General features: G+C 39.0%; 1 protein-coding gene across 4 annotated transcripts; it reads right to left on the bottom strand.

Moving 5' to 3' along the window:
- Positions 1–4,207: 4,207 nt before the first annotated feature.
- On the bottom strand, positions 4,208–22,988 carry RAE1 (ribonucleic acid export 1). 4 transcript variants are annotated; one of them, XM_015825421.1, is made up of 14 exons: positions 22,909–22,988; positions 21,004–21,100; positions 20,261–20,365; positions 19,522–19,614; positions 18,792–18,878; positions 17,829–17,915; positions 16,841–16,912; positions 16,452–16,559; positions 15,780–15,886; positions 15,586–15,661; positions 14,135–14,329; positions 12,512–12,597; positions 9,509–9,542; positions 4,208–5,058 (listed from the first exon to the last, which is right to left on the bottom strand). In XM_015825421.1, exons 2-13 carry the CDS (start codon positions 21,091–21,093, stop codon positions 9,539–9,541), a joined length of 1,110 nt encoding a protein of 369 aa, XP_015680907.1. In that variant the 5' UTR covers positions 21,094–21,100; positions 22,909–22,988; the 3' UTR covers positions 4,208–5,058; positions 9,509–9,538. The 4 variants fall into 4 exon arrangements, with proteins under 4 accessions (XP_015680907.1, XP_015680908.1, XP_015680910.1 ...); XM_015825422.2 differs by having other exon boundaries at positions 22,905–22,960; XM_015825424.2 differs by lacking the exon at positions 9,509–9,542 and having other exon boundaries at positions 22,909–22,987.
- Positions 22,989–23,923: the final 935 nt, after the last annotated feature.

The following is a 23,923-nucleotide window of genomic DNA, read 5'->3' as shown; positions in this document are numbered from 1 at the left end:
GGACTCCTAGATCCTTGTCAGTTACTACTGTTGAGACAGGTTCCACCTATTCTATACCTGTGCAAAACCTTAGTTTTCTCACCACTGAATTGCATTTTGTTGAATAGGGACCAGTGTTCAAGTCTGAAAATCTTTCTGGATCTTGAGCCTATCTTTCAAAGTGTTGGTTAATCCTCCCAGTTTGATGTCGTCTGCGAATTTAATGAGTTCCCCTTCTACCCTCTTATCTAAATTGATTATGAAGATGTTTCCCTTTGTTATATCTTTGTTGACCTTATTCCCCTTTTACCCTTATAAAACTTAATAAAATATTTGTAAAAAAAAAAAAGATGTTGTAGAGTACTGGGGCTAAGATAGAACCACACTGCATACTTCCTTCTGCGAAGGTGTAGTTTCTATTGAGGACTGCACATTGAGTGTGGCTTGCCAACCAGTTACAAATTCATCTGATGGTGATGCCGTCTATCCACATTTTCTATCGTATCAAGAAGTAGATTGTGGTCTACTGAAATTCAAGCATACTATATCTTCAGCATTTCACCGGCCCGCTAATTTCGCCACTTTGTCAAAGAATGCAATAAGATTTATTTGGCATGCAAACATCTTAGAATGGATCTTTCCTAGTTTCTTGTATTATAAAGAAAGGGTTGGGGTGGGGGTAGAGATATGTACTTTCAGATTTGCAAGATTCTCTTAACATAACCTTACAATAAAGTCAGAGCTAGTGCTTCTGGGTATGTTGTTTTATCTGAATTACCTCACAGGTTAGACAAGGAAGGAGTGAAATTTAAGAGGTTTTTAATGAAAAGCAGGAAATAAATGTAACAACATCTTAAGTTACACTTGGAATTATAAAGGGTATGTTGTTTTTTACTTTCCCTGAAACCTTTAAGTTGTGTGTCTCACACAAGCACATACACACCCATGGTGATAACAAATACATACTCTAAGCCAGGGGTGTCAAACTCAATTTCATTGAGGGCCGCATTAGCATTGCGGTTGCCCTCAGGGGGCCGGGTGGCTGTGGCCAGGATGGGTGCGGCCTACTGGGTGGGCATGGAGTGGGTGTAGCCTACTGGGTGGGTGTGGCTAGCTCTACATCGTTCACGTCAAGGGTGCCTGTGGGGGCCTGGGCAGGAGTGGGATAGATCAGAGGGTCTCTGGCAGAAGAGGGTGGGACCGGGGCAAATGCCAAGGCATGGTCCACTGGAGGAGCCTCACTGTTCCTCTCAAGCCATGCGGGGGGGGGGGCTTATGGAGCTAAGACTGAATGCGTTTCAGCATAATGGCCACCACAAAATTGTACATTGGTTCCCGGCCGGCCTGGGCCAGGGTCAAGGCAGCAGGGGCCGTTCCCTCACTGTTTCCAGGATGGCTTCGCGGGCCACATGAAACCACTTCGCGGGCCGCATCCGGCCCCCAGGCCTTGTGTTTGACATGTCTGCTCTAAGCTCTAACGTTTATGTAGTCAAAATGGCACTTCCAATGCCAAATCACACCTTGACACAAAGGGGGAAGTGATTATTGCCCGCTGTTATGGAACTATAAAGAGAATTTTAGGAAATGAGAAAGGACAAATGTTCCTTCATCTCTCACTCAAATGAAAAGTATACATCTTGCTCTTGGGGCTGTCTAAAGTTTGGAGGAGGGTCGGGAATGGAATGCTAGGTTGAAAAAATCTTTGGCAGGCTGAGCATTTCACCTCCCAGTATTTCACTGCAAGCTCAGCGTGTAAATAAAACAATTCTTCTTTTGAAGAAATTAGTGTGTCTTGTCAGTTGAGAGAAATGGTTATTCTTATAAATAGCTTTAGGTAGGAGGTATCTAAATTCATCCTGGGACAGCAAAAGGAAGTCTTTTATAATTATCAGGAAAACCAAAAGAAGGAATCTTGACTTTTGGGTGGTTCCAGCTTCCTAAATTCGATAAGCATCTAAAGCAGTGGGAGTTTTTAATCTTAAATTTCCTATAATTTTATTTTGCTTTTGTATTTAGACTGATTAGACCAAGCCTTCCAAACTTTTCTTCTTTCAACCTGCAATAGATACAAATGCTGCCATCTTCTGGCTCAAGTAAAGTTTACAGTATCAACTATACTTGGCTTTTTAAAAGTAACCTTTTAAAATTTTTACATCATCCATTTTTTTAAAAAAAATTACAGTGGGCAGTTAATTTCTGAAAAAACTATTTTTCAGGGCCAGGACAAATATCACGTGCAGATATTTTTGTGACTGTTCAGGAACATATAAACATAAGCAATTTGTTAGCATTTTTTTTAAAAAAAAATCATTAAAAAAATTCATAGAAAAGACCAATCAAAAGAAAAAGAGAGAAAAAAGTGCATTAATCTACTTATTCGTGTTTAGAAGACATACTGCTTTCTTAGAAATTAAGCTGCTTATGAAGAACTTGTGACACTTGTGACAAGAGTTACTTGAATCCCATCCATTGCTTGTTTCTTTATTGGTTAATAAAAGTTTTCACTAGTTATATAAAAACTCACTTTTTACAACTCTGCAGTCTCTGTTCGGAGTAGAATCAGGGCAGCTGGAAGGAGCTGAGTGTTTACTGGCCGGACGCCCTTCCTGATGCCTACACGCAGCTTTACAGATATTTTCACCTTGCTTTTGTGGAAATTCCAGTTTTTAGTAAAGTTGTAGTGTTTCTGATTTGATCCTTAAAGCATCTCAAGGGATTGGGACAGCAGGAATGATGTATTTATTATATAACGTTTTCACAGGGCTGTTGGAGCAAAGCTGTCATACTGTATACCAATTAACAAAAATATCTGTAACAAAATGTCAGTTAAAAACAAGTCATAACAATGATTCCATGTGTTAACAATTGGCCTCAAATTTATTGTCCTTTCAGTTCTGTAATCATTCTATCCCAAATGCCCAAGGACTCTGCAATGCCTTAAAGCAGCTATGCCTGCCATGGAATGTGTACTTACCAAAATATTGTGGTCACACGTAGTCCTCAACTCACAACTGGGACTGGAATTTTGGTTATGAAATGATGCAGTCATTAAATGAGTCTCATTATGTGACCAGACCCAATTTTAGGACTATTTTTAATGCAGAGTTCCCAGTGGACTTTGTCGAAAGCTGACTGGGAAGGTCACAAATCACGGTCATGTGACTACAAGACTCCACACCCATTGTAAATATGAGCTGGTTGCCAAGAGCCCAAAATGCAATCGGGTGACCATGGTGTGTGTGTGAAGCGATGCTCATAACTTTGAGGACAAGTCGTCCCCTTTTCCCAGGCTGCTGTAACTTTGAACTGTCATTGAATGATCGTAAGTCAAAGACCACTTGTTCAGTTGATCAGCAAAAATGTATGAAGTTGATGGGGCAAACTCATTTCAGAAGCATCTTAAATGCAGATTTAATTTAAACAATCAACAGAGGAAGGATAATATTTTTCTGGGAGCTTGCCATTCAGGTCCATCTACAAGGAATCATCAGCAGAGGAAAAGTTATTCTGTAGATTTGTTTCCTCTAACACCTATTTATACAGATAAAGAAGAGTAAGTCATATGGTCAATCGCCTACAATGAGGAAGAGAACAGTTCACAAATAATTTTACTCTATTTGCTTTTTGTGTGACTTCAGGCTGTTTAAACTATACACAAACACCAGCGTGTAATGCTGGTGGTGGAAGAGCTCTATCAATCCTTGTTTTGCCAGTAGTGCAGCAAAACTGCCATCTATGAACATGTGGGAGAAATTATTAAAATGATTCCACTAGCAGCCCTTATATTTTTAATACCTGGCAAGAGCTGATCAAGAAAAGATCACAGAGTGCCAGAGACAAGAGAAATGAAGGCAAGTTATTTCTTTTTGTGGTAAGGGAACAAATTGATGGTGCAATAGAGCAGGGTGTGGAGTACAATCCGCATGATGAAAATTGTAAAAAAGAAAAAAGAAAAAAAGCCATAAGCAAAGCCAGTATTTGTGAAATCATCACGCAGGTTCACAATCTCTCCGCATAGTTTTGTCATAGTGTGGCAACCTATTTCACACATTGTTAATCTGCATTTTCTAATCTATTCATCATCTTTTCTGTATCAATTTGGAAAATTAAGAGGTTCCAACAAGATGCCCAACTTCTATTTTAGACCATGGACCGCTTGCAAATTGTTAAGACAGCTTAGTAAGCCTCTTAGTAAACTGTTCAAATTCCAGCACGTACCTAACTCATAGAGATAAAATGTTGCTTTATTCAGTAGCACCATCAGTGTCGGAAAGAATTAACTTGTGAAAACCTGGGGCCTGAAGTTTAAGGGTTAATTCAATCAGGATATGAAATTTGTTCTTAGAAAATAAATCAAGTTCAAGACCAAAGCATAAATAATTGTTGATTTTTCAATAGATTTCCTGAATGGAGTTCACTGGACCACAATGTGAAAACTGATTTCTTAAAACGACCACTGAAGATACCTACACATTGTGCAGAAGATCAATAGTAACAAGCAGATTGCTGCTAAGGACACTTGCTTAACGTTTTACTAGAAAAAAAAATCAAGGTAATTTTTAAACAACTTATAAAGATGGCATTAAGACCAAGTTGGGGCAAAAATGTAAGAATCTCAACCTTGGTAAAAAGAACTGAAAATATTTTGTTCATGATTTTATATCTGTTCATATACTATGAACCTCTGAGCGAAGTTAAAATATTTTAAGCTGCTTCTGTTTTTTTCATTGTTAAATATTCCACAATTCTGTTCCAAGTCCTGTTGGAGGAGGGAGGCAGTGCTGTTGTCACGCACAGTGCGATCCTATGCATGATTACTGGAAATTAAGCCACAGGTTATAGGCCCACAGCTTTCAAGTATAGGTAGGAGCAAATGGCCAATGTAGAATAATTAAAGTGAATGCAGTTCCCATTTTTTAAAACAGGGGAAAGGAAAAGACACTGAGCATTTCTTTCTTTTCTTTTCTTTCTTTTCTGATTTTGGCCTCATTAAAAGCACAAGGAGGAAGCCCAACTGACAGGCACGGTTAGTTAAGTTTCTGGTAGAAATTCCTTCCTCAGTTGAAGTTCTTGTGGCACCTTCAAAATAAAAAGGAACACAAAGATTTGTAAGAGAGGTTGTTTTAGAAATTGTCCAATCCAAGTATGGGCGCAAGGGTCCAAACATTTATTTTATGAACCAGTGTCAGAAATGGAAAAAAATAATTATGATGTTAAGATGTAGGCTCAAGATTAAATGACCAATTAATTCCTACAAAATCTTTTAACATTTTGTTATGTTAGTTTAAGATTCACATATATATAATAGTAATACAATATAAGAATAATTTTATTTAAGTTTGATGGTAATATTCTACTTCACAACTCCAAATTGTACTCTCCTACTACAGGTAGTCCTCAACTTACGACTATGGTTGAAACCAGAATTCTAAGTTGTGCAGGCCATTAAGCTAATCATCACACGATCAACCAGATTTTCTGACATTTTTTGTGATGGTCATTAAGTGAATCACCATGGTTGTTAAGCAAATGTCATGGCCGTTAAACAAACCCATTGTCCACAATGGGCTTTTCCCCCCCCCTGGAAACTGGCAAAAAAGCCATAAATCACGGTCATATGACCATAGGACACTGCAAATGGCTGTAAATGTGAGCTGGGCATCAAAAATGGATCATTTGCCCACTGGGGGTGGGCACAGTTGTTGGAACTTTGAATTCTGGTCATAAGTATCTTTTTGGGGTGTATGTGTCATAATGTCAAACATTTGCTTAAGCAACTGCTCGTACATTAAGGAGTACCTGTATGAGAAATATTTCAGATTTACAAGGGAAAACCTTCTTTGGAACATGGCACCTGTTGGCAACTCATTAAACTAAATACAATAGTGGCCAAAATTGTGGAAACCTTTTGGGAAAAGTATTTTTGAAGTTTGATGGCTAATAACACTACTTTCTTTTTGGAGTAGTACCATAAAATTATATATCAATGGAAAGATAATTTAATCAAGAATGTAATGCAAGAAAGTTTGTTCAATTACCTGTACTGTAATCTATGAAAAGTTATAGCCAAATAACCAGAAAAAGGAAGCACAACTTGCTTAGGTTGATATCACGTAGCTTTCCTTCATCTGATTGTAGCCAATGAGTATGAGTGTTTAGAGAGCCAATCAGGTGTCATCTTGTTTTGGCAATGAGCCAATCAGATCACAGTAGGATTCAGTTATTGATGTCATGTATTGAAGCTGAGAGGAGGACATTTGTCAGTGTGTTATGTGATCGCTATCAAGTTGGTTGGGGTTTTTTTTTGTGTTCTTTCATTTAGTGAGCTTGTAAAACATAATAAAATTAAAGTAATGGTGCAAAGAGTTGACTGGTTGCCCAGAAAGGGATGTAAAATAGTATTATTAAGTGAACAAGGCTACAGTTATAAAGAAATTAGAACAAAAATTGGTGGAAACTTAACCAAAGGTGGCATTTCTACTGTACACTTTTCCCAAAACATTTCCACAATTTTGGCCACTACTGTACATGAAGCCCACGATGGAAGAGTGATCATTAGAAAAGATTCATTTCGCTGAACTAACTACAATTACTCTGTATGTTCTCCTCTATCCTTGATTACCCAGCCACTGGTGCAAACTAAAATTCTGGGGTCTTTTGAAAATCTATTATTCTGAGATGCACTCAAATAACTGATCGCTAAACACGTGCTTCAGCACCTTTTCCATGAACCTGAGCAGCTGCTAGAAAAATATAAAGAACACAGCACATTTTCAAAACTGACAATATTATATACAAACACACACATACTCAAACTCGGAATTAAAAGTGTCTCACAATATCATGTGTCTTAGTAACTTTCTTTACAAAACATCTTAACTTGGACTTAGGAACACCCAACATAGCATGATAGGTGTATTTACATCCCTGATGAAGCAAATCCATATATCCAACCTTGTTTTAGCACATAAATGAAGCTTCTCAAAATCATTCTTCAGAACTCAGCAGTTTAAAAAAGTACAGAAACCCAGTCTGCCAAAAACTTTACATCAGAAAAGTAATGTAAAATAACTTGAAATATATTAATTCCTTTAGACTGTTCTAATATTGTACATAAGAAGGTACAGCACAATGCAGGGCACCCTTGAAGAAAAGCTTGTGAACAAGCTCTTCTTCATGGCTACCACTGACTAAGGAAATAGAACATTTTGCAACATAAATGCTAGCAGAAAGACACAATAAGCCAGTTTTATAAGACAAAGCATAATCAAATCTGTCATGTTTAATGGTAAATTGTTTATGGAGATTCTTCCAGGCCATGGTTATCCCAAAGGTGCTTTTTCAAGAGGCAACTGGACTTTCTTAATCTAGTTGCCTATTAGTGGTAAATTATACTTTCAAGAAGAGGCATTTTAAGATAAAATAATTGAAGAGAACATTAGGAAAGATATAATTTAAATATCACTCTTTTCCATTTAAGTCCACATACTTAAGATTTAAATCAGTCCATGTTGATGTTATTGCTGTAGCTCAAGGAGTCGATATGCTTTATAAAAACAATTCCTGTACCACACACTAGAGCAGGGATGTCAAACTCGCCGCGTCACGTGATGTGTCACGACATATCATGACTTTTTCCCCCTTGCTGGAGCTGGGGTGGGCGCGCCTTCCGTGTGACGTATCCAGCCGGCAGTTTGACACCCCTGCACCTGAATGAATAAGAAGGTTTCATATCAAAAAAGGCCAATAAGGTATCTCCTTAGAGAAAGGTTTCTTCTACCTTATGACTCACTAATTGAGCATCATTTGATCCATCCACCTTATTTTATTTGATCAGAGCATGGGTTCTAGACTCCTGATGAAATTTTCAAGAGAAGATAATCACACATAAGAAAAAATGCTCTTTAAGATAGTCTGGTTCCATCCCATTAAAACCCCTTTACCTTGGGCCAAGAAGCACAACGAACAAAGCATTGGTAGCCCAAATTAATAACCTGCCAAACCACCTGTAGTTTCAGAACTACAGATGCGATGACATTTCTTAATGCCTGTAATAAATTAATAAGCATGATTGTTAAATACTAACTTTCTTGATGATCACCTACTCCAACAACAGCACAGCAACTTGCTTCTGGCTCAAGTTGTATACCTAAAAGTGTCACTGTAAATAAGCTATTTTCTAAAATCAAATAATGGGATTTACACCTGCAAACAAGTAAAGCTGATGCTTTTAACCAAGCCAAAACTTAGTACCACAGTTAGCTTTTGAAAAATAGCCATCAACGTAATACCTGATGTCTCCATTAGCATATTATGCATAAAACAAACAAAGATTTCTTGCAAAGCCTGGTAAGAATTATGAGTAGTTCACATCTCCTGAATAAAAAGCACTGCATTCATTGTGGATTTCATAATATATTACTCTTAAAAAAAGAAAAGAGCTTTACTTAGCTGACATTACATAAATACAGGTGGTCCTCAACTTACGACAGCAATTGAGACTTGAATTTCCATCGCTAAATGATATGTTCATAAAGTGCAACCGCACTGCTTAGTGACAGCAATCCCTGCAGTCCCGTTTGCTGTCACTAACTGAATCCCACAGTTCTTAGGTGGGGCAACTTCCAGCTGGTTTCTCAGAACAAGTCAATGGGGAAGCCAGCAGGAGGTCTCAGGCTGGCAGACAGGTAAGGGGCGGCTGCTGGGTGGAGACAGAGCGAGGTGTGGGGAAAGGTTGGGGGCGGGGCGGGCAATGCTTGAGAGGATGCAAGGAGATTCAGAAGACGCGTGGTACGGGCCAGGGAAAGTACACGAGGATGAGAGGAGCAGCGCGAGAGGTGGGACATGGGTCGAGAAGGATGGGGTGAGAGACAGGGGATGGATCATAAAGGGTGTGCGAGAGGCGGATCATGAAGTGTGTGTGAGAAACATGGTGTGAGGGGGTCAGGAAGGATAGGCACAGGTCAGAGAGGCGCAGCAATGGTTGGGGAATAGTCCCCTGAGCACGAGCACAGAGCGTCCACGGAGGTTGCTCAGGCGAGGGTGACTTACTCCAGCGATTTGCAACCTTCCCTGTTGGCTTCCCCACTGACTTTCCGAGGTAGCCAGCAGAGAAGGTTGTAAGTAGCAAATCACGAGGACCCAGGGCATTGCAACCGTGTGAAACAGTTGCATAGCGCCCAGTCAGCGAGGATGACCATAGGGATGCTGGGAGGGCTGGAATGACCATAATCGCCATTCGTTCAGTGCTGCTGTAACTTCAAAGAGTCACTGAATGAATGGTCGCAGTTTGAGGATTGCCTATAGGCAATAGTCTAGTGCAGGGGTAGGCGACCTTGGCTCTTTTATGACTCGTGGACTTCAACTCCCAGAATTCCTGAGCCAGCATGGCTGGCTCAGGAATTCTGGGAGTTGAAGTCCACGAGTCATAAAAGAGCCAAGGTCGCCTACCCCTGGTCTAGTGAAACCAGGAGTATATTGCTCTGCATGAGTCACAGGGGTCACACACATAAACACAAAGAATGGTTACCTGCTAGAATCATAATGACTTCCATAAGATTTAACTGTAAAAATGAAAAACGCTTTTTTTATAATCAGAAAGAATATGCATTTAGTCTAGTATATTACATTAGTTACAGTTCAGCACTCCGACACAAACCTTTCAATGTTTATGAGCTACTGTCTATGATCTAGAAACAGCACAATCAGATTCTTGCCATAAGCAATAGATTAGGCTTGGATCTGCTCTTCCTAAAAGCCCAACGCATGCAAAGGTGATTTCAAACTATTAGCACAGACAGAATGGTGCAGTCAGAGCTTCTGCATGCCAAATATGCACTTCCTTGCGGCCTACACAGCGAAACTCTGGACTGATTTGAACAAAATACCAGGCATGCAAATACCTGCCTAACTTCAGGAAGAATTCTCTGTAATCCTACATCTAATCTGATAGATACATATCAGTCTTGACAAAACCATCTATGGCTCTGTTGGGAGACATTTATGTTATGTGAACTGGAAGATAACGTTTCAGCCGTAGGTAGAGGGTCATTACAGGGGATGCTAAGAGATCAGGAATCCTTGTAAGATACCAAGCAGCATGAAAATGTGTGGTTTAAATGTCTTTCAGACTCAGTTCTAGCATCCTCTGTTAAAACAGTGTTAGCTAATACCAGTGATGGCGAACCTTTTAGAGACCGAGTGCCCAAACTGCAACCCAAAACCCACTTATTTATCGCCGGGTGCCAGGTGGGTGTGGCCCACTGGGTGGGCATGGCTGTGGTGGCCATGGCAGACTGGGTGGGTGTGGCCAAGGTGGGCGTGGTCACCTCGATGTTGCTTGTGGGGAGGGACGCCTGTGGGGGCCGGGCAGGGGGAGATCCAGGGGGTCTCTGGCAGGTGGGGCGGTGGGCAGGAGGCTCGTCCTGCAGGGTGAGGCAAGGCGAGGCAGGGCGGGGGTGCCATTGTCGCAGGGCAAGGCGAGGCAGGGGCCGGGGCGGCTGCTGCCTGACACCATCGGCCCCCCCACACAAGGCAGCGAGTGCATGGGGGCCGACGGTGTTCATCAGCAGCGCACTCTGGGGCTCCGCAGCCCGCTGCCAGCAGTTCAGAGAAGCCACCTCTGAGCTGGATGGCTTGCCAACAGCTGAGGCGGCAATGCAGTGGGTCGTGCCTGGGAAAAGGAGAGCATGCGAGGCCAGGAGGGATGGGAGGGGGGAGAGGGAAACCAGCCATGCTGGGATGCATCCGGCCACATGGGACCTCAGCGAGTTAGCGGGCGGCTGGTTGAAGAGGGGTGGTTGCCATCTCCGGGGCATGGCACGTGTGTCCATAGAGAGGGCTCTGAGTGCCACCTGTGGCACGCGTGCCATAGGTTCGCCACCACTGGCTAATACTGTTCTCATCAGACCCTTTCTAATCTCAAGAGAGTCACAAATAGGATACAGTATTGGGATAAACTGTCTGAAGCTGCACAAATTAACTTTTTAAGTTAATATTGGCCAACCAGGAACAACAGGCATGCACTCTTTATGTAGTAGCACACAATATATAGATAAGCATAGATTTCTCATTTACAGTGAAGTTACTGATCTCCCTCTTTAGCTAAGAAGCAGATACTTATGTATAAAATAAAGGAGATCTCTGCTAAAATAATTAGTAAGAGCAATTGCATCCGCCTCAATTTCATTGCCAAACTCCAGATTTTAAGCATTTGACCATTACTCTATTAACATGAAAAACATTTTAATTCAAATCAATTTTATTTAAATAGTAGCAAATATTACAACATATGAACTTACAGAGATTGAATTGACAGAAATATCATAATGTACAAGTTCTACAGTCACGTTTTGCTCCCATTTTTTATAAATAGCTATAGCATCAACCTTGAAAGAACAGTCCTTTGGCAGTCACACAGAAGATTCCGAAATGAAAATAAACCTCAACTGGAATAATATTATAAAAGTCTTCAAACCATTTCTATTTGGTTGTATTCTGATTTTATTCCCATACTTGATAGCGTTGGAGTTGGCATAAAAATGCTGAGAACAGTTATTCTACCTGGGATATATCGGGGGAAACACCCTGTATCTACAGGGCAGAGATTGGCTTACAGAAATAATCATACACATATGAGTCACAGAAAGTATTCTTCAATTTAAAACACTGGTCCTTCCTTTTTTGTTGATACCACAAGCACGGACACAGTGCAGTGTTAACATTTGTTCTGTTCACTCACTCCCTTGTAATACAAACCCATGGAAATGGAAGGCAGAGTTCCAAGATTTAAAGTTTCACAAAGATATATGGTATCATATAGTGCTTCTGCATGATACAGAGCCTCGAGGCCAATAATTACCCTTTAAGGCATTGCTTAACATTTTCAAGTTATGGTTGCATGCTGGAATTGCTCTCATCTCAACTATATAGGCTTGGACTTGCTTGGGATTTTTAACCACAATTTATTGTTCACTTACATAGGTAGAAAAATAATACATATAGGATAAAAATAAGAACACATTATTTTGTTCTAAGTGGCCAGGAGTTTAATATTAAATTTACATTTCTATTATAAAAAGAAAAATCATTGCCTTGAGTTTTTATTGAAATAGAAAGGTGGCCTATAAATATACAGATAAAATACACAAAAGGTCTTCAGTCACAACTGTCTTCCTTGATCCCAGTTAGGCTTTTTTTTTTTTTACTTCTATCAAGAAGGAAAAAAAAAGGGGGGGGGGGTTCTCAGATTTTCTGCAGTTTTCATAATATATTTTTTTAACCTGACAAGTACTTTTCAAAGATGCAACTATTGTCTCTTGATCCAATGCAAAAAGTTTGCCTCTACTAAGAAAAAGGACACACCTTCATGCACACGTCAGGCATTCCTTGCAAGGTAATTTTCCAGCCAACCAAATGTGCTTTGATGTTAGTTACAGAATCTCCTGCTACAAATTAACAGGCAACTCCAAGGAGACCAAAGAAGAGCAGGTGGCAGGAAAGCAACATAGAATTATGGACAGATTATACTCACTACTTTTTATTTCTAGGTTTTAGTTCTTCAGCAGCACTGCGCAGAAAAATATAGTTTTTCTTTTGGGGATTATAGAATTCATGCCCCTGGGGAAAAAAAAAAAGGTTGAGCACAACGTTACATATAAATCTGAATAATGGCATTATAAAGTAGGCGCACAATATTTGTGATATTCAATTAGGTTTTTCTGCAAAATTACTGAGCAATCATTAATGATATAGAAACCTCTATCCGGAGTAAAGACCAGTTGTTCCTTGACTTAAAACTTTATGTAGAAAATATATATCTGAAAAGCAGTTCTCCATTTAAATATCTATGCAAGGGCATTAAGAAATATTCTATGTGCAAGATAAGTTAAATTCAGGCTGTGAGCTAAAAAGCAAAATCAGTGGGAATAAAACAATTGCTGAGCGACAGAAATTCCAGTCCCAATTGCTGTTGTAATCCGAGGACTATCTGGGGTTCTATCATCAACGGAGTGAAAGGGAAAGGAGAAATTATATATATTTGTAGCATCCCCATATAATAAGAAAGATCTATTCATATTATAGATAATGTAGTAATTTTTCCAATAACCCTTCGTTATTCATCATCAGAATATGTAACATAACTGTAACAGATCTATAGCAGGTTCGGTACTTCTTACCTGTGCCACTTCAGTTAAAATTCGCTATGAAAACTTAATACTGATTTTCTACTTGGTACCAAGTCTTGTACCGACTTAAGATGGAGTTCAGTGGCATCAAAATGTTGAGGTGAAACCTGATGAGAATTCTTATCTGAATGATATATTATGTTTAATGCCTATCATTAGCAGACATCTGAAAAAGATGCTTTTCCTTACAATAAATGAGGCTGATATTCTGGAAGATTTCAAATTTGCGGACACAGTAACAACTCACAATATTCTGTTCACATTAGCAATTATACAGGGAGACCTCGCTTAACAACCACTGTTCAAGTGACTGTTCAAAGTCAGGACAGCACTGAGCAATAATTATTTATGACTGGTTCTTGAAGTTATGATCACTGCAATGCCCCTGTGGTCATGTGATCAAACCTCAGGTGCTTGGCACCATCTCCACTTATGACTTCAGGGGGGCTTCAACTCTCCTCACCCAACTATCTCCCCCTCTTTTCTGGTTGCCTTGCATTCCCCTGGCCCCAGCTCAGCTCTATCATTATCTTCCTCCTACTGCTGATCAGGTCTGTGTGGCGTGGCCCTTCTTGAGGCAGCTGCTGGCCATATGTGGCTTCCCAAGGACAGAAGCGGAAGCGAGGGCGGTAGGCCAAGAGAAGCGTAAGATCCTGGTCTAACAACCAGAACTAGGACTACCAAAACTGCTGTCGCTAAGTAGTATGGTCACATTTCACCTTAACAACCGCATCGCTTAGCAACGAAATCCTGGTTCCAATTAGGGTGGTTAAGTGAGGACTACCTGTATTCCAAAACTGTATGTTTTCCAACTGCTAAGCACGTTATTAGAGAGATTTCATTGGAAGCGCATCCCAATTGTTAGCAACAGCAATGGAGATGTTTACTAGATATTTCAGCGCACTGGAGATGCTGAATTTTCCTAACAACTGCTACTGAAAGGAGTTGTCTTAAACAAACTCAGTTACCTTTGACCAGTCATAACTAGAAGCATATGAAAATATGTTGCCGTTATGGTTGAAGGAGCAAGCGGATATTGGCTGGTCTAGCTGCTCGGATGTTTTTAGCTTTGTCCGCGCATCTTTATCCCAGAAACTGAATCTGCCATCAGACCCTACAGTTGCAAGAGTGCCGTGGGCAGGATGGAAGGCAATCCCGTTTACCTGTTAAGTAAAAATTAAAATATAATTTGAATGTTCTCATACTTTCAGTCATGAAGATTGAAGTTCTACCTTATCAAACTTATAATTTAAAAAGTATGGGAAAAATGGAACAGGAAAAAATACAATAGTAACTACTTCCACAGCCAGATGACTTGTATCCTAAGGTATAGAACGAAGTGTATAGTTTGTAGAACAAAAAAGAAATAGCTCCACTTTACTCTGCAACAATCAGATCTGGATCCAGTTCTGAACACTATCTTAAGAAGGGTTCATCACAGCAATTGGAAGTTAAAGGAAATAAGCATGATCTGGAAACCTAAGAGAGACAGAAGGACCTAGAACTCTTTAACGTTGGGGCAAGACGACTAAGGGGCATATGGTAGCACTCTTCAAATATTTGAGATGATGTATCACAAAAGAAAATCAAGACCTGTTGACCTGATATCTAGCATTTCGAAATGCCAGCAAATAATGGATTCGATATCTAGAAAAGCGAAGTCCAAGTGAAGGTTAGAAAAAAACATCTTCCTAACTGTAAAAGCAGTTTGACAGAGGCTGCGATTATCTCCCAATATAGAGGCCTCCCCTTGCTGGAAATGTTCAAATGGAATGTAAACAATTATCGGTCAGAGATACTTTAGGTTAGATTCCCATACTGACATGACTGGATTCAGAGTCTTCAATAACACCTTTGAATATTAAAACAGCCAGTATCCTTCACAATTGGCTTGGTAACCTGAGTTTAAATTTAGCAATATCTATTAGGCTGCCAATTGCAAACTCTGTTTTAGACAACGAGGGACAGTACTGCTTTCCCATATGGGATAGTGATTAAAGCATTCACTTTCATTACTTTTCTCACCATCATATGTTATTCTCACAAAACAAATGATTGCCATTAATTTATAAGGGAAAGAGTGAAAAGTACCCTTAGGAGCCTTTGGTCAAGTAATGCAAGTATTTGAAGTAGGAAGGGCTGTTTTTTCCATTTCCTCAAACTAAAGCGTAATTGCTTTACCTGTAGAGTATAATCAGAACCAAGCCAAACTGTAGCTTCTCTTTCTTTTGTATTAGCTAAATTCTGAATCCCACTTATCAAATAGTAAGAGTAGGTTTCCACTCAGATGTGTTGTATTAAACGAAAATATACCGAGTTGAAAACAGAGCAATTATTTTTGCAATTTAGTATAAATATCCATTTTTCTCCTTTAATTTGTCCTTGAGGAAACTTACTGCACAATGCACAAAATACTTACTGCATAGATATCCTGAGGCGCAGATGTGTTTGTACCATTGGATCGATGGCATTTGAAGGTAAAGTTGTCTTTGGCGCTGGAAAAAAAATATGTATTCTTTCATTTCACGCTGCATGCAACACACAGGAGTTTTTCTAAAAACCTGCACTTCTTGGAATTGAAAAGTAAATAACAGACCACTTCCAGATACTTACGGATTTGGTGGGTTAATATAATGAATGGCAACTCTTCCTTCGATACTTCCAAGGGCAAAGCCTGTGGGTTTGTTCACTTTGTCTTTGAAAATAGCCACACAACGATGCTAAATAAAAGAGACTGTATTTTAATCAGGTACTTTTATTTATGGCAATTACAGTTTTCTATTTATCCCATTAGGAATAAGAAACCAATGCTGGCATTACAGGTAGCCCTTAACTTAACAATAATTTAGTGACCGTTCAAAGTTACAATGTCACTGAAAAAGTGACTTATGACTGTCTTTCAGGCTTATGACATTGCAGCATCTCCAAAGGTCATGTGATTAAAATTCAGTCGCTTGGCAACTGAGTCATGTTTATGATGGTTGCAGTGTCTGGGGGGTCCCATGATCCCCTTTTGCGACCTTCTGACAAGCAAAGTCAATGGGGAACCCAGATTCACTTAACAACCAGTTAAGTTATCAACTTAACCAGTTAAGTTATCAACTTAACAACTGCAGTGATTCACTTAACTGGGGCAAGAAAGGTCGTAAAATGGGGCAAATTTCACTTAACAAATGTCTTTCTTAGCAACAGAAATGTTTGGCTGAATTATGGTTGTAAGACAAGGACTACCTGTACAAGCGAACACAAGCCATACTGTGGAAATCAAGAAAACTTAAAAGTTACCTGATGTTTAAGTGGAGAGTCTATCCTTCTAAATTCAGAAGGCTGATTCTCTAACTGATAAACTATCAAGCCCCTTTCTGCAGTAGCCACAACGGCCATGGGATATATCTAAAACAGGAGAAATTACACGAGGGTACAGATGGGAGAATTTTCAATTCTAATTTTATATAGTCAGGTAGTAAAAAGTGCTTTATTTCACATTCACGTCTAAACAGGAAAGTATTTAATACAAAATTAATTTACATTTTTTTCCTGCATTAACCATACATCTATTTTATTATAACAAATAATACAAATATTAATTACCACGGTATAAAGAAAAGACTGATAGTCAAGTATGGCATGATTCTAACTAATCAAGGCCTGAAAGCTTCTGAAATTCGTCTTACCACATCAGCACAATAGCATCGTTCAGGCAACTGCAGCGTCATCATAGGAGTGGGGGTTCGTGTATCCCAAAACTTTAAAAAAAAAGTTAAATAAGGCCTCAATAAATTCTTTTATGTAATAGCAGAATGATCATTCATCATTTCACTTTGAAGTGCCTCCAAACCCTAATCAAAATTGATTCAGGAAATATACTATAATGAATGTGGGAGACTGAAGATACAAATGAGCAAAATGGTTGAATAAGTCATGCTTGGGCTCAGTGTTCACCTTTTAAACTGAAGGAATAAGGATAAATTTAAAAGATTGGCAAGCATTTTTTTATACTATATTAGATGTACTTAGATAAGATTCTGTCTGGGTAGAACTCTTAATATTGACTTCTCTATCATTTGAAGTACTTCAAGGATGGCCCAGTTTCAGAAAATGTACTTTTTTATCGATATTGATAATTCTATGGAGCATTCATCTGTATTTTTTATGATTTTTAAAAACTGTATTTATGTCAGGATACCAAATAAACTAGGACTATTTGCTTGGAAGCTCATCACTATTGTGTTTGTCTATTTTGTTCCATTTTTTTCTTTTGTTTGTTGCTTGTAGTTTAATTTTTAATCTGCTGCATTTTTAAAAAGCATTACTAAAATAGTGTTACAAATGTAATGAACAAAAAACAATTGCTCCTAATTGTAAGTTTGAAGCATTTCACATACATCCTTTATAATCCCCAGAGATATATTGGCACTAACTGGGGATGAATACGTTAAATGGATATTATGGAATAGAGACTTCCCTAAATAAACTGATACTTGAATCAACCATTAGATTTCACCCTCAAGTCCACTCACTTTGAAATAAGCCTCACATTTACAGGAATGAATTGCACCTTACTCTACCATGTCCTAGCAATCATTTCCCCATAATAATTATTACACAGAATTGCAGGAAACCTTTTTACACATTTTTTTTAAAAAAACCTTACAAGCTTACCTTTAATGTTTTATCCCAACTTCCAGTCATCACACAACTATAATTTGGTGCTTTAATCCAATGGACGGTCTTTACAGGAGCTTCATGCTGAAGAATATGTTTAAAAGAATTCTGGAATCACTTTCCATTCATGCAATTACAGATTTCACTTTTCTGTAAAAAAAAACATTGGCCTAGCCTTGTCTTTGCAATGGCTTTGGCAAGGCTCTTACTTTTTTTCCTGTGCTCTTCAATTTAATATAGTTACATTTTTGGTCCCATTAAAACACAAGTTTTAATTCAAACCCACTGATATCACTCCATACGCACCAAGATCATTATATTTCAGTCAGTTCATAGTTTTTAAATATTTGGAAACCACCTAACAGAGGAGGAATAATTTGAAAAGCACATATTTTATTCCAATGAATACTATATAATCAACTTTTTATCCCACTTAAGAAAAAAAAAAACCCTTCAGGACAAGACTGTGTGATCCAAGCATCATGTATAATGTCTTCCCATACAGCTCCATCACATAAAATATTTGTATTTGAACATACACTAAAATATTGATAACTTTCTTAGAAATTTAAGTGAGGCTAATTCATTTGTATACATCAGCAGTCTCCAACCTTTCTGGTTCCCAGACTGGCAGTGGCGGCGGGGATAGTAGATGGTTTCACGCATGCAACCTAATCTTGCGCATACACAAATGGAGCTTTGTGTGCTCGCCCGTTGTTTGCGCAGCCTGGTTCCCAACAGGCTACAGATTGGTACTGATCCACGGACCGGGGGTTAAGGACCCCTGGTATACATAATCAATCCATTTGAGTATTCTGCACTCTGCCAGGAAACTTTTAAGTATTGTTTTTAACAAGCTTTTCCCCCATTTTGTGGCAGAAACTTGTTGAGAGTCAATGCATCAAACTCTTTGGTGTTAAATTTGTTACAAAGAAAACAGTGCATATTTGAAAATTGTACCTGTGCAATTTGTATTGCTTGATTACTGTTAAGATCCCACATTTTGGCAGTTTTATCACAGGACCCTGTGAACACTTTACTTCCATCCTATTAAACAACAGAGAACAAAAAACTATGAATTCCAGAATGCCTACTCAGGGTGAAGACATTTTAAAAAGAAATATAGGTAGTCCTTGACTTACAACGGTTCATTTAGTGACTGTTCAAAATTACAACAACACTGAAAAAAGTGGCTTATGACAATTTTTCAGTTGCAATCTTTGTAGCATTCCCCATAATTGTGTGATCAAAATTCAGATGCTTGCCAACTGGTTCATACTTATGACCATTGCTGTGTCCCAAGGTCATGTGATCAACTTTTACCACCTTTTGACAAGCGAAGTCAATGGGAGACCCAGGTTCCTTTAACTTATTGTTACTAACTTACAAACTGCAGTGATTAACTTGGCAAATGTGGCAAGAAAAGTCGTAAAATGGGCCAAACTCACTTGATAAATATCTCAACAGACATTTTGGGCTCAATTGTGCTCATACGTCAAGGACTATCTGCAGCGTATTTTTTAATGGCTAAAGCTCTAAAATGGGGTTGCTTTTCTCACTCCAGGACAATTTCCTTCACTAAAGAAATTGCTAAGGTTTTAAACAGTGGTTTTGATCTCACTCTCCTCCTCCTTCTCTGAAAACCATTATAGACCTTTAAGTACATTTCTTCTGAAATAATGGAACGTACATCACTCCAGCAAACATCTAGTACTGGTCCTGTATGCATCTGTTGGGCTTTTGGGATAGTTTGCCCGTTATCTTGGATTTCCCAACAACGAACCTGAAATGAATGCAGACATTTGTAAATATGAATTAGATAGCACTTGAAAGATAAGTAGTTTATCCTGTCTCTTTGACGATGAAGTACATTTAGCTTCATAAAAATGCAAGAAGCTCAATTCAAGGCCTTGGAGATCAATTTATATAGGAACTGTGCCACACTTCTCTTAGTAGTTTTCCATTCCATGACAAAATGTTTCATAAATAAAAACCTGAAAAGTGTTTTTGATAAAAAAAAGATATCAGCACATAGAAGACCAAGTAGCAATAATGTTTCTCCACACTTAGATATAGTTAAAGTTTCTACTTCAGTGCATCTTCAGAAAAAATTAAAGTTAATATAAATTTGACGAAATGAAACTAATTAGTAGCTCAGTCCTGAAATTTTTACCTAACTCATTTCCATTTTAATATTATGAGAGGTTTTGTTCTGAGATTCCTTTAGAACAAACTATTAGATTGCAGCATTTCTTCGCTGTTAATACTTTGTTACAAGCTCATTTTGTCCCATAGAGGTAGCATGTGGTTACTTTAACCATTGCCTACTTATGGATAATCACATTTTGTCTGTTGGATGCAGTAATTTTCCATTCAGCAAATGCAGGGAAAGCTGAATGCATGATATGCCTCTATTTTCATTTACTTACATCATTTGCCCATGATCCTGCAATAAGGAAATTACCCGGCAACGTTGGTGGGCTGAAAGCCAAACAACCTATGCTGTCATCAGGTGGGGAAGTAACTTCAATATCCTGGAAAAAAGTTAAAAAGTTAAATTGTATTGTAAAATCATACATTTTAAATTATAAACATCCAATTAGGAAAGTCAGACTGAGAGTCACAGCTATACTTCTACAAAGGAAAAAAAAACCTTAAAAAATAAAATTGCAGTCAGCTCCAATATATATATATATATGCATTTAAATCTCATCACTGTATCAAAAATTATATGCTTCAGAGAACATACATAACCTAAAATTGATGTGTTTTGTAAGCAAAAAATAAGTATCTATTAAGTATAACACTTTATAACATTAATATACTACTCTTTCTCCCTTTCTTTCTTCTATCAAAGATCGTATGTAGCTGACAAAGTTTGCATACTTCAAAAGTGAAGTGGAAATGTGAAAAATCAGGCTCTTTTAAAGAATAGCAAAGGCTTGTGTCCTTGTGTGAGGTCCTAACAGCTACTCTATTGCAGTACTGTATTGCAGTCTCAAAATCTCATAGCAAATAATGCATAAAGCTAAACCTATAATATCTGGATTCAGCCAAAGGGATTATACACCTTCACCAATAGGCAAACTTGCCATCTTTTCAAATTAATAATTTTCAAAATATTTTATGTGAAATGATTTAGTTTTTCTCCAGGCATCCAGTGGCTTAATACCTTCATTGGGTTGTGGTTATCTGTAGCAGTGCTGCCAAACATACTGGTGCCTCCGGTTCCAAATCCTGATGTTGACCCAAACAAACTCATCTTGGTCCTGTTATAAGAATGCAAAAAAATTTCTGGATGTTATTTATTGTACAGAGTGTTCATAAATCAACATAACATATTAAATAAATAACTCTTACTTATGACATAGGTTGCTTTTATAATTGAAAAAAGTTTACACAGAAATAAATGTAAAAACATCATCCCCACATGCCTCTTTTTTCATCTGTAGTTACTCTCTCTAGACAAGTGATATCTGTCCTAGGCTTAAGGCTTTTCCAGCACATTATTATTTGGAAAGTCTTTAATCTAAAACTTTAACTAGCTTTAACTTCAGAGTTGCTTATTGTGAGACTTACATGGGCTTAAGCACTCCAGCATCTTCTAAAATGTATTTTAATCTTGGGTTGATACTTTCAACTGAAGTTTATTTAATCTGTATATACTGACCACATTACCTTTTTATTTTTAATATGGAGAGGAGCTTTCTTTACACATTTTAATATTTCTTAAAAGTACATTACATTACATTCTAGGACAGCCAATAAATAACATTTCATTGAATGAAACATGTCTTTGGACAGAATCGTATGGATCTTGTTAGATGTGAATTAGTTAGAGCCACTTTGGTGCAGGGAATCAAGTGCTGGCCTACAGCAGGTGAGTTTTAACAGATCCCACTCCCTCCACTCCGCCCCTGCCCTCCCCACCTGTCATTAGATTTTAATGTTTGGTTTTAATTTATTTATGTTCTAATGTACGTGTATAAATGCATTTTTTATGACTGTGAGCCATCAAGACAGAGTTTCCCTGAGGTAAGATGGGTGGCCAATAATATTTATTTATTTAATTTATTGAAAGAAAGAGAGAGAGAGAGAGAGAGAGAGAGAGAGAGAGAGAGAAAGAAAGAAAGAAAGAAAGAAAGAAAGAAAGAAAGAAAGAAAGAAAGAAAGAAAGAAAGAAAGAAAGAAAGAGAAAGAAAGCTCCCTTAGGCATGAAAAATTGGATGAGTTACTGGTCAGTTACTCTCAATCCAACCCACCTCACGGGGTTGTTGTTGTGGGGAAATAAGAGACAGGAATATTTGTCTGTCTGTTTCTATTTTTTTTTTTTAATCTTGGCAACTTTAACACGAGAAGACCTTGACTCCCAGAATTCCTCAACCAGCATTCTGGCTAAAGAGTTATCTTAAAGTTGCCAAATTTTGGGGGGGGGGGGGGGACAAAACAAGCAGCACGTCCGATTGCATTCAGCGGGGTCGTCCTTCTGAACTGATGCGGCTGTTGCCATCAGTTCATTCCGGTGCGGGCTCAGTATTTCTTGACAGCCGGACTCTGAGTTTCCATGGGAACCAGAATGCCCCGCTGGGTGGCCAATTTTAGCCCTCGAACTCAGAAAAGCCTCAGCGAGAGTCCCTAAAAACCCAGCCCGTTGCCTGACAGGAGGACAGCGAGGACCCAGGTCGTATTTCTCTTCTCTTCTCGCGGGGACTGCAGTTCCCATAAACTCAGGTGAGCCGGCTGGGAATTATGGGGAGAGCGGTCCAACGTACTGAGGACGGGATGCCGGCTCAGGGAAGAGCACACCCGAGCAGGAAGCGGTAGAGAGCAGGCAGATGCTCTCTTCCGATCAGACTTGGGGAAGTAAGGGAAGCTATTTTAGCTTCTTCTATCTACCGGTCGTTGATCGGCGCCCCGTCCGCCCCAACGGTCCTCAGAGAAGGACGCTGGAGCCCTGCCGACCTTAAGCCGCCTTTCCTACCTCGGAGATCTTTGTCCGGAAAGGAACCTTATCCGAAAGTTATCCGGGAGAAGGAGAGAGAGAGAGAAAAAAACCAACCCCAATACACCCACCTACCGATCCTCCACTTCCCTCAAGCCAGCACGCCGATCAGGACCGTTGGGATTGTCCGCGAGGCCTAGGCCCTTCTTCACTGCGCATGCGCCAAGTCACGGGCCGTTCTCATTCGTCAGCAGCAATTCACGGGTTAATGGCGGAGCGTGACGTATCGGCTTCGGTCTCCGGCGTTGCGGGCGCGATGCTCTCGCTGAATGTGCTGTGAAGTAGCCGCCCGAACTTGGGGTCTCGGGCTGTGCTAACCACTGGGCTTCCTGGCCATATGCGCAGGTCTCCCGGTTGGGAGAGTATCGTAAATCAGTTCGCTATGGATTTTACCAAGGGGGATGCTTAGAGACGGGGTGCTAATGATTGCCTGTATCAGTGTTTCTCAACCTTGACAATGTTAAGGCATGTGGACTTCAACTCCCAGAATTCCACAGCCAGCGTTGCTGGCTGTGGAATTCTGGGAGTTGAAGTCCACATGCCTTAACATTGTCAAGGTTGAGAAACACCGGCCTATATAAAGTGTGTTAATGGATCTTTCACTCGTGTTTTTTTTCTCTGACAGAAAATAGGAGATTTGTCTCTGAACTGCATTAGTGCGTATTGAGGAAAAGAAGTATATTTAATGCTATTTCTTGCTTGGAACCAATATTATTTTGGGTCCGAAGGTTTTCTTCAGTATTGTTAAATGTTACCCACGTGTATAATAACGGTTCCTTGCCTTTTGGAAGAAGGCTGTACTCAGAACATTTAAAGTTTTTAAACTATAAATTAGGTCCCTGTTGAACAAATGAATAGCACAAGGGGAGGGAATCCTTAACTATATATTCCATTCATGTTTGATTGTAAACTAGACAAAAAAAACATTCTTTAGCTTATTTAGTAATGTGTAAATAATGGTAACTATAAAGACTAACATTCTTACTAGGTTTATTACAATTTTGATATCAGATTTTTAAATTCAACACAAATCATGAACAAGCGCTTTTAATTAACTGGTAAACTGTGATAAAGTATTTCTAAAACAAAA

Source organism: Protobothrops mucrosquamatus, unplaced genomic scaffold (genome assembly GCF_001527695.2).
Source record: "Protobothrops mucrosquamatus isolate PMUCROS unplaced genomic scaffold, P.Mucros_1.0 scaffold2629, whole genome shotgun sequence".
Classification (NCBI taxonomy): Eukaryota; Metazoa; Chordata; class Lepidosauria; order Squamata; family Viperidae; genus Protobothrops; species Protobothrops mucrosquamatus.
This window is presented reverse-complemented; position numbering and strand designations above follow the sequence as displayed.

Bases quoted from the DNA above. Each gene is read 5' to 3' on its own strand.
- RAE1 (XM_015825421.1), bottom strand. From the start codon at position 21,093: ATGAGTTTGTTTGGGTCAACATCAGGATTTGGAACCGGAGGCACCAGT. The intron at 14,330-15,585 runs GTAAGTATTTTG...TTTACTTAACAG, and splicing joins CGCCTCAGGATATCTATGCA to GTAAACGGGATTGCCTTCCA. The intron at 12,598-14,134 runs GTAACTGAGTTT...TTTTTTCCCCAG, and splicing joins CTAGTTATGACTGGTCAAAG to GGGCATGAATTCTATAATCC.